General features: G+C 43.9%; 1 protein-coding gene across 3 annotated transcripts in view; it reads right to left on the bottom strand.

Annotated features, from left to right (window-relative positions):
- NUMA1 (nuclear mitotic apparatus protein 1) overlaps nucleotides 1-10,929 on the bottom strand; it is a 182,722-nt gene that overhangs the window by 56,820 nt on the left and 114,973 nt on the right. For all 3 annotated transcript variants that reach the window (XM_042458107.1, XM_042458108.1, XM_042458109.1), the window contains exons 2-6: nucleotides 8,642-8,721; nucleotides 6,605-6,687; nucleotides 6,125-6,205; nucleotides 3,761-3,845; nucleotides 1,941-2,052 (exon numbers count right to left, since the gene is read on the bottom strand). In XM_042458107.1, the coding sequence (XP_042314041.1) occupies nucleotides 1,941-2,052; nucleotides 3,761-3,845; nucleotides 6,125-6,205; nucleotides 6,605-6,687; nucleotides 8,642-8,681 (401 nt within the window). In that variant the 5' untranslated portion in view covers nucleotides 8,682-8,721. The remainder of the gene's footprint in view (nucleotides 1-1,940; nucleotides 2,053-3,760; nucleotides 3,846-6,124; nucleotides 6,206-6,604; nucleotides 6,688-8,641; nucleotides 8,722-10,929) is intronic.

Genomic DNA, 10,929 nt, shown 5'->3' with positions numbered 1-10,929 from the left:
AAAAAGGCAGCATATAAATTCAATCAGTCAATCAATATGTAACAGAGCTAGGTATTATCAGCATACTACTGTAGTGACACCTGACCCGAAAATAGCATACTAGTGACTCCTGACCACCTCTCCAGCAGTTTCAGGTATCTGTTAAAATGGCACAGGGGACAAGAGAGCACCCTGAGGGTCAAGGAAACAATCTATTAGCACCACCCTCTGAGATCGCTCCTCCAAGAAAGACTGGCGCCACTGTAAGACAGTGGCTTTAAGCACCCCATTCCATCAAGCCAACCCTGAAGGATACCAAGGTTGATGGTATCAAAATGCATCGAGAATTCTAGCAGGACTAACAGGGACACATCACTCCTGTTCAGTTCCTGATGCAGATCACTCACCAAGGTGACCAAATCTAACTTTGGCCCATAACCAGACCCAAAATACATCGAGTTTGTCCATCTCATCCAGGAACCCCTGGAACTGAGAGATCACCACATGCTCTATCTAGTACCTTGCCCAAAAGTGGAGTACTGGAGAATGGCTGATAACTGTCCATTATAGTTGCGCCCAGGGAAGGGTTTTTCAATACAGATCTCACAACAGCCTCCTTCAGGCATTCTGGGTCCCTGCCTTATGGTAAGGAGGCATTAATGGCTCCCACTACCTACCCATGGAGGCAGTCCCCCTCTGATCCAACTCATAACTGTGGTGGCTCTCACAGTTCCTGTCCAGATTCTGCATAAAGTGAAAAGTATCCCTTATCACAGGCAAGCAGAGACCAGACTGACATCCAGCAGACCTCTATCAATTCCAGCATCCAAGTCAGAGCAAATCCAAGTGATTTTATCTACAAAGTACTTGGCAAATCTTCGGGTTTTATGTACAAAGTACTTGGCAACCTCTTTGGGTATTTCGGGTCTGGCTTAAATTCTTCTTCTTCTTAATTTAATAATAATAATAATTTGTTTTATTTATATACCGCTATTCCAAAGATCATAGCGGTGAACAGCAAGTAAGCTAATGAGCAAGTAAGCTAATTTGCCCCCAACAGTCTGGGGACTCATTTTAGCTCCCTCCTCGGAAGGATGCAAGCCTGAGTTGAGCTTGGGCCCTTTTGCTGGTCTTGAACTCGCAACCTTCTGGTTTTGAGTGAATGGCTGCAGTACAGGCATTTAACCACTGCGCCACCAGGGCTCCTTCTTCTTCTTCTTCTTCTTCTTCTTAACCTTTATTTATAAAGCACTGTAAATGTACACAGCGCTGTACATACAATCTTTTTAATTGGACAGTTCCCTGCCCTCAGGCTTACAATCTAAAAAGACACGACACAAAGGGAGCTAGATTCTAACAGAGCCCTGGCCCCTCAAAACAGTGCTGCTTTTTGATTTTCTAAGACTTGGAGGAATTTTCCTCACAGGAGCCAAAGAAGGGAAAGAGGTAAAGGAAGAATTTGTTTGATTTTTAAAGACTACAGACACAGAGACAGAAAGGAGGGATAAGATAGTAAAAGAAAAGAATAGAGAGAGAGAATCAAAGAGCTAAAACCAAATTCCAAAAGAGTAGGAGTTGAGAGAGCAAGTGTGCTTATTGTGGGCTAAAGCAGGGTGAAGCACTGAGAAAGAAGTCAAGGGATCCCTAGTTATACTGAGGAAAACCTTTCAGATCACAAAAGCTCAACCATGCCTGGACAGCCCTGGGAATTAACCATCTCTAGGTCGCTTCTTCTCTCAGACAGAGAATCTCCTTTTCCCCTTAAACTGCAGGGATACAAATTCATTACAAGGTGGTGATGTGCTGGATAAAGAAATGAACTTCCAATGGAGCTTCATCAACTTCCTTGCCCTCCCTGACTTTGTTCCTTCATTAGGTTTGGCATGAGTTGCAATCTTGCTGCATGGCATTGGAACACAAGGATAACTCCCAGCAGGTTTGAGAAGGCAAGAGTCACTTACTTATTGACACTGGATGAAGATGCAACTTTCTGCAGCTTCAAGAAGTGCACTTCTCGCTTTGGTGGGGTGGTCTCTTCCAAACTGGGCCTGGAGATACTGCATGTCTGAGGCACTGAGGAAGAAGAGGCCAGGCAGGAGGTCAGTGCACACAAAGGCAAAGCGGAGCAAACTTTAAGTCTAGGGATCACTTTTGAGCAACACCAGTGGAAGAAATGCCAGAATTCAGTTTAACAGGTGGAACAATAAAGAGTCCTGTGCAGCATCTTAAAGATTAATAAATGTATTTTGTGAGGCTCCTTTGACAATAGCCCACTTCAGAAGGTGCTCGAAGCATTATCCAGAATTTCAAAACATGCACACACGCATAGACACAGAACTTGTGGTTGGGGTAAAACAATACAGGGTATTCAAAGGGAAACAGAAACTAGAGTGACAACTGCGTTATTAGTACTGGCAAGCTAGATAAACTGTACACTCATCATAAACATTCTAACATAGGTAAGCCAGATAATATACCTAGAGTAATAAGAATCTGTTACTTTGGTAAGATTGGAATTATGAGTCTATATATTGGAAACTGTGAACAGCTCTTCATGCAGCTGATAAAGTGGGCTACCATCCATGAAAGATCATGCTGTAATAAATATATTAGTCTTCATGGTGCCACAGGCCTCTGTTGTTGTTTTTTGGAGGGAGTGGTGCTGCAAGGGACTATTACAGCCACCCATTTGGAATATGTATCAAGTGGACAGACCAACTTGCTGAGGAAGAAAAGGCTTCAACAGTTTCCACCAATGCAGAGGTCTCCAATCCCCAACAGCTAGACTTAGACAAAGGCAAATGAAGTGGAGATATGAGAAGTTTACAGAATCAGGAATCAAGAATGTGAGCATAACTAGGGAAAAACAGATCATTTCCCAAATATAAAGGAACGTCCAATGACATCAAGAGGCAGTAAGTCCAAGGGCAAAACAAGAAGCAATACTGCAAACACAACAAAAAATCTATGTAGGGACCCTCCTGATAATGACTACCATTCCTTTTCCACAGTCTCTGAGATGTCACCCCCTTCTCCCTATCAAGCACACGCTGAGGCTGCCAATGTCTGCTCTGCTACATTTTCCATATGGTGGGTCGATAGTCAGATGTGCCATGTGTCAATGCCAGCAAAAGTGTGCAGATGCTGCATGCCTATGAGCACAGACCATGGACAGGCCAGAGGTTCCCCTATCAGACAGAGCACCTCCACATGCAAATGTTTGTGGGCAGTATTCAAGTGTGGGATAGATCATTACACTCAGCCTAAAACTCTTATAGTTTGCATCAGCACACATTTCTGGTCTTTAAAACTCCTGCTCATGCGGTGCATGCTCTACAAGCATGCCCAGTTAGCAGCTTCTTTCACTCTCATACTTCTTTGCCTTCTCTTATACTAATACTATACCCCGTTTCCACTCTGTTGAAAGAGTAACTCTTGAAGTCTAAAGGGCAGCAGCTTGACAAAGCCCTTTCTGAACCCCCATGACTTAACCTCACCAAGAAAACCTGCACCTCAACAGACAGTAGATTCTCGACTGATCAGTCAGCCTTTAAGCTTTTCAGCCACATACAGAAAGGACTTCACAAGCCAGAGATCCACTGGTGTTGTGTGAGAGACACATTTTGGGATCTGTCAGACACATTGCCCCCCCTGGTGTGCTGACAAATCCTCAGTGGGGCAGCTGTAAGCGCAAGCCACACATGCACATAGGTGTCAGGCTGTGGAAGCAGGCTCACCTGGGCCCCTGCAACTGAATCATGCATGCTCACCCGGCACTTACTTTTCTTTTGAAGAAAGATCTCCAGATTCTCACCAAGGCAATCTTCATTGTACAGCATGAAGTTGAGGAATTTGGCCATCTCCGCCTGAATGGGGAAAGGGGAGGAGGAGGAGGAAGATGAGAAGTCAGGCATCATGAGCAACTGTGCCTCTGAGCAACACACAGGGGAATAATAATAATAATAATAATAAGTTTATATTTCCTGTCTCTCCCAAGGATCGAGGCAGGATTACATCAATAAATTAATACAATAATACAAATACAATTGATAAAACACTAATACTGAATTTACCACATTCCTATTAGTCTCTAAAAACAGTTCATCAGTAGCCAGTAATCTTAGTCGAGAGTGGAACATCATCATAAGCTTTTATATGGAGTCTGATGGATAAGCCTGCCGGAAGAGATCTGTTTTGAGTGCCTTCTGCTAATTGGCAGCCAGTGAAGAGATTTTAACACGGGTGTTAGATGGTCAAACCTAGATGTACCGCTGCATTTGGACCAATTGAAGCTTCCAAACTTGGTACAAGGGTAGCCCCAAGCAGAGCGCATTACAGAAGTCTAAACGAGAGATTACCAGTGCATGTACCACTGCTTCAAGGTCCTTTCAGTCCAGGAAGGGGCACAGTTGGCATATCAACCAAAGCTGATACCAAGCACTCCTGGCCATCGCATCTATTTGAGATGACAACTGCAGAGATGGAACCAGGATTACTCCCAAACTGCAAACTTTGTCCTTTAAGGGAAGTGTGACCTCATCAAAGACAGGTTGATAAACCTCCATCCTTGGACTTAAGGTACCTATCATGAGTACCTCCATTTTCTCTGGATTCAGTCTGAGTTTTTTTTCTCTCATCCAGCCCATTATTGACCCAAGGCAGGCATCCAGAGGAGAGATGCCATCTTTAGTCACTGCAAGAGTCGGAGACATAGAGAAACAGATTTGGGTGTCATCAGCGTACTGATGACACTGCGCCCCATGTCTCTGGATGATCTCACCCAGCGGCTTCATGTAAATGTTAAATAGCATGAGGGACAGGATGGCACCCTGAGTGATGCCAGATGCCAGCTCTCTTTTAGAGGAGCAGCTGTCCCCCGGCCTCACCATCTGGAATCTGCACAAGAGGGAGGAACATAGCCACTGGAGTGCAGAGCCCCCGATGCCTAGCTCCCTTAGGCGTTCCAGAAGGATACCATGGTCAATGGTATCGAAAGCCGCTGAGATGTCCAAGAACACCAACAAGGTCCCACTTCCCCTGTCGATACCCAGACAGAGATCATCGACTAAGGCGACCATAGCCGTCTCAACTCCGTATCCCGTCCTGAAGCCAGTTTGAAATGGGTCCAGATGATCGGCTTCATCCAAGACAACCTGGAGCTGGAAGGCAACTGCTTTCTTGATCACATTGCCCAAGAATGGTAAAAAGGAGACCGGTCTGTACAGTCGGCCCTTCTTATACATGGATTTTTTATACACGGATTCAAGCATCTACAGTTTGAAAATGTTCAAAAAAAGTATACATTTCAAATATCAAACCTTGATTTTCCATTTTTTATAAGGGACACCATTTTGCTATGTCATTATATTTAATGTGACTTGAGCATCCATGGATTTTGTTATCCACGGGGGATCTTGGAACCAAACCCCAGCGGATAACAAGGGTCCACTGTAGTTATTTCTCACCAGGGGATCCAGGGAGGGTTTTTTTAGAAGCGGTCTGACGACTGCCTGCTTAATTTCGATGGAAATCTTCGATGGAAGCCGGAAGAGGTTGCAAAAGTGCCAAAACAAGCCAAACCTCCCACCCTCCGCGGCAGAACTGTGAATGTGTAACCACTTGGAAAATGTTCCTGTGTCTTCAACCAAAACCAGAGCTACCGTTGGGCAGAGTGAAGTGGCAGTCTCAGGCAGCAGATTTTGGGATCCACAAAGAGGCAGCAAATGGTTGCTTATTGACTACATTGTCCTCATCATTATTTTTATGGATTTGTATTGCCAGGGAAAGAAAAGAGCACTTGCAGGTTTTTCTGCCTCTCATGCCAAAATAACTTGGCCATCTTTGAATACTTCATGACGTGGGAAAGGGGGATGAAGAAATGCTGCAGTACCTTCAAACCTATTTTAAGAAGAGCTTTCATGGATGTCAAACCGCTTCTTCACATGCAGTGAAGACAGAGGCTGCCAATTTGGGGTCTGCAAAACGCCTTGGGCTAGTACTCACTCCAGCCATTGCTGCACTTATTCTGTTGCTAGTGGGTTCCAAAGGAGAAAAATTCCTATTTTAAAGGGTATGTCTAAGAGAAGCCAAACAAGCCACCTAAACATAGAAAAACCTGTGGCAGTAGGCAGAAGGCTTGTGTTACCTGGAGGTCATATTCAACGGTGGTCCACTCCCTTGGAATCTTATCACTCATGGAAGCATAATAAAGCAGCAACGTAACCACCTGGAGAGAGGCAGAGGCAAAGGGAAATCACACACAAAGAAAGGCACGAAAGGAGGGGAGAAACAACTTCCATCTGTGCATCCTGCCAGCCAGAAGATTAAAACAATGTGTAAGCCCCATGCCGCCAACGCAGTGGCCTGCAGATGTCCTAAGAACCTTTTCAGTATAAGGAAAAGATGGGTACACAGAAATGGCTGCTTTCTTTTGAGCAGACTGTGGCCTCTAAAGCCCAGGAATAGCTCACACCGCCGATCAGCCCATCACTATAGATCTTCAAGTAAGTACCACTGCAAAACCTAACTGTCCCACCTCCCCTTCCCTGGTCCAGTAACTGTTAACATGCATGCAAGGGTGAGCCCCAAATGCAGAGAATAGCAGACTTCAAATTTACACCAATACCTTGCCTAGTTCCAGTTCATCAGCTGCCAGAAGCTTCTCCTCAGATACCAGGCTCTGTGTGGTCGATTTGTGCTTACAGCTTTCTGAAAGAAGATGTGCAGCAAAAGAGAACAGATTTTTGGTTTCTATCACAATATCTCTCCCAAGAGCAGGGTTTGGACGACAATTCTGGAACCCCTGCCCCAAACCAAACCTCAATTCCCAGCCTTCCCAAGTCAACAAAAGTATGGATGTGTTATAGCCTGCAGCAGATGAAGTACTTCTTGCTCAATGAGGGGTGGTTGCAGCTCCCACCAAATCTCAGGCAGGTGCAAAATCCGTATGTGTAATGCACAGAGATAACAATGAGCCCATGGAGCATCGAAAGCTTGCAACAAGTATATTGTGCATTTCAGTTGGCCAATAAAGGTATCACTGATGGATTTTTATTTGTATTTATCAAATGACCAACACAGCTACCCCTGAATGTTAACAATGAGATGTCAAAGCAGCCAGTCAAGGAAGGAAAGCAGAGATTCATGACTGCCTTTGGATTACATTGTCTGCCTGTCTTGCAAAGAGGCTTTCACCTAGTTACCTGGGACAAACAATTAGATAGTCTCCGACTGTGTCCTCCTCCTCTGTGGGGTGAGGAAAGACAGAGGCTATGGAATGTGGACTCATCATCTCTTGGTTTCTACCTCAATTCAGCTTTAAATCCTTTACTCCTGTGGAGGTGCTACTGTTCCCCTAACTGCATTCCCCCAAGATCCAAATCACCCTGCCAGGCCACCCTGTGCTCTGTTGGTTCTGCTGCTGCTAAATGGCAGCTCAGTCTGTAATGAAACAACCACCACCCAGGTCCCGGTTCTTCATGAATGGCTGACCTGGAATGTGTTACAGAGACCCGGGTAGGTGAGCCGGATGGTGTCAGCTTGCCCCACCTTTGTCCACCCGGGGTCTTGTGCAGCGTCAGCCCAGACAAATGGGGCTGGGGGAGAGGGGATGCTCATCAGCCGTGCTGAGAAACCTCAGCTGGTCCCAAGAGATGCAGCCAGGTTGCCAACTGGGACTGGCTACAAGGAGCACAATTCACAGTGCTGGTTCTGACCTATAAAGCCCTATGTGGCTTGGGTCCAGGCTATTTGAATGCATTTTAGTATTTTAAATGTTTCCTGTTTCAACCTGGTAAATTGTTTAACTACTTTTTAGGTAACTGTATACTTTTAACAAAGCATTTTTGTATTTTTAAACTGTATTGTTTTTGATAGGTTGTTAGCCACCTTGAGTACCATTGTTGAAAGAAAGCAAGATGTACATGAATAACATCAACAACAACTATTACTATTAGGATTATTATTGGGAAATGGCAAGCAAACATCAGAGGAGTAATTTTGTCAACTTAATTGTCCATCTCCACCTGTGGATTGGAGCAGAAGGAGATTCTGGGAAGTGTGTGAGGACAACAGACCATGGATTAACAAATATTTTGTGAGCTATTATTCCACAAATATCTAACCAACTGAGCTAACTGGAGAAACTGGAGCCATGTGTCCAAAGGAGAGTAACTAAAATGGTGAAAGGTCTGGAAACCATGCCCTACGAGGAACTACTGAGGGAGCTGGGGATGTTTAGCCTGGAGAAGAGAAGGTTAAGAGGTGATATGATGATAGCCCTGTTTAAATACTTGAAGGGATGTTATATTGAGGAGGGAGCAAGCTTGTTTTCTGCCGCTCCAGAGACTAGGACCCAGAGCAATGGATGCAAACTTCAGGAAAAGAGATTCCAACTCAACATTAGGAGGAACTTCCTGACAGTAAGGGCTGTTCGACAGTGGAACAAACTCTTTCCCCAGAGGGTAGTGGCGTCTCCTTCCTTTGAGGTCTTCAAGTAGAGGCTGGATGGCCATCTGTCGGGGATGCTTTGATTGTGTTTTCCTGCATGGTAGAATGGGGTTGGACTGGATGGCCCTTCCTGGGGTCTCTTCCAACACTATGATTCTATGTTTCTATGATTCTATGAAATATCTAAGTGACAACAAATGGTGGGGACACTTACTTTCAAGAAAGCTGACAACATAGGCAACTCGATCTGGCATATTTTGCTGCAAAATGGTTTGTTCCTCTTCAGTGCCATGGCTGAAAAAAATAACTGGACCATTCAATTCAATGGGGAAGAGAAGAAAGATACTCATTCCTAGTAAGAACTAACTGAGTGAGAGAGGCTAAGACTCAAACATAGGCAAGGAGGAGGTGTAAAGCATTAATTTGTACAGTATCTCCAATCTGCTCCATTTCCTGTGTCACCGAGAACTTTGAAGCCTGCATCTGTTTAGAAGGACAAAATGATATGCAATTATACTGATTAAAGACACAAGATATCTAGAAACTTCTGAAACCTTTTTACCCATAAAATGCAACGTTAGAATCCTCTACAGTCTGAAAATTGCTTACTTACTTTAGGAACACACAATGGGCTATGGATAACTTAATTTGGAATAAGATTATCATGCTTGTTACATTAAAAGTACAGTTCATTCCAAAAATAACTACAAATAGAATCTATGTTTTGAAATTTTATTTATTTATTTATTTATTTGGTCATTGTAAGGAGCAAGAGAAGAAGTTACGTGTTGTTGGAAAACTGCAAATGGTTTATGTATGAACAAATGGTTACGCCGAGTTTGACATGTAATAATTAATAATTTGTTTTATTTATATACCACTATTCCAAAGATCATAGCGGTGAACAGCAAGTAAGCTAATGAGCAAGTAAGCTAATTTGCCCCCAACAGTCTGGGTACTCATTTTAGCTCCCTCCTCGGAAGGATGCAAGCCTGAGTCGAGCTTGGGCCCTTTTGCTGGTCTTGAACTCGCAACCTTCTTGTGGTTTTGAGTGAGTGGCTGCAGTACAGGCATTGAACCACAATGAAAAAGTGATTTAACACTCACTGTTAAATCAATAAGAGAAAACAGGACGGGTGACAAATACGGCATCCATTTATTCAGTATATAAATGCAAATATAGAAATAACAGGACTGCCAGACCAAGTTACTCATGTTTGGCAAGATGTCTTTTGAAACAGATTGATTTGTAACAAGAATAAGCGTGACAGACGTAACAGGATTTGAAAAAAGAAAAGGAATGGTAAATCATAAAGAACTCCACACTAGGTATGCGGAAGTAATGTCACAATATTTCTGTTTTGTGTGTTTGAGTGATTTGTTTTTGTCATGGTGCAGTTTGTTTGTTGCTGTTACTGTTTTTTGGGTGAGCATAAAATGGCATTCATTTTCTTTAAAACCCTGCCCTGACGCAATGACTGTGGCTCTGTTTACTTCCTTGCCTGCATTATCCACGATGCCTGCCAAGTCCAAGGTTGCACAAGAATGAATCCTGAGCAGGAGAGGCACCCAACAGTACAGTATATGGCTCCTCAAGCCATTACGCTCATTTCCCATTTCTAAAGGCTGGACGGGAGAAGCCCCTGCCTGAGCTCCGGGGGGGGGGGGGGACCCTCATGTGGCATCTCAAAGACTAATCACTTGATGAGGACCTGAGCAAACTGACAGGCCAGGGAGATGAATGCCATGGGGCCAGTACCTCCAGGGCCATCTTATGCCAAGGGCCAGCAAGAGCCCTAGAGAATGCTGCTCTCTTGGGAAGCTGAAGGTTGCAGGGCTCTCTGCTACTGCAGAGACACCACTGATTCCTGAAATACGGCAGGGAGCTTACAGGAAAAGTCCAAAGAGTTACCGCATAAACTTATCATTTTTATCATTGTATTGTTTATTGGGAATTTTAAGTTACTGTGTTAGAGGGAGGGATAATGGGTTTGTTCTGTATTTTATCTTTTTTTTTACTAGGTATTTTTATTCATACTGTAAGCCACCTTGATCCATCCGGAAAGGCAGGATATAAATAAAACTTTATTATTCTTGTATTATTATTTATGATGTTAGTCTTAAGAGTATACCAGTATTCTTTGCTGTTTCTCTTGCCACCAATTAATATGGCTGTTTCCCGCTCCCCACTATTTCCGTGGCCCTGTTGCTTTTATATCAAGGGCAGAAAACAGGCTGCATGTGTCTTCAAATTTCCTCACCCAGAACCTGGATGGTTAAGGAACCATTAGACTTCACTGTGTCTAGTCTGGCTCCTTGTTTGGCTAATTTGTTAATCTGAGCTCAAAACCAGATGGAAGGGAATTAAGCCACGGTCGGCTAAATATAGCTCCCAGAAGCGTGCCTCTTCTCTGCCACCTCCAACCCAATCACAAGCCATTTCGGATTGGATTTTAGTTTTGAAAGCAAAGCATTCCAGCTTTCCAGCGTAAGAAATAACTA

Source organism: Sceloporus undulatus, chromosome 3, assembly GCF_019175285.1.
Source record: "Sceloporus undulatus isolate JIND9_A2432 ecotype Alabama chromosome 3, SceUnd_v1.1, whole genome shotgun sequence".
NCBI lineage: Eukaryota > Metazoa > Chordata > Lepidosauria > Squamata > Phrynosomatidae > Sceloporus > Sceloporus undulatus.
This window is presented reverse-complemented; position numbering and strand designations above follow the sequence as displayed.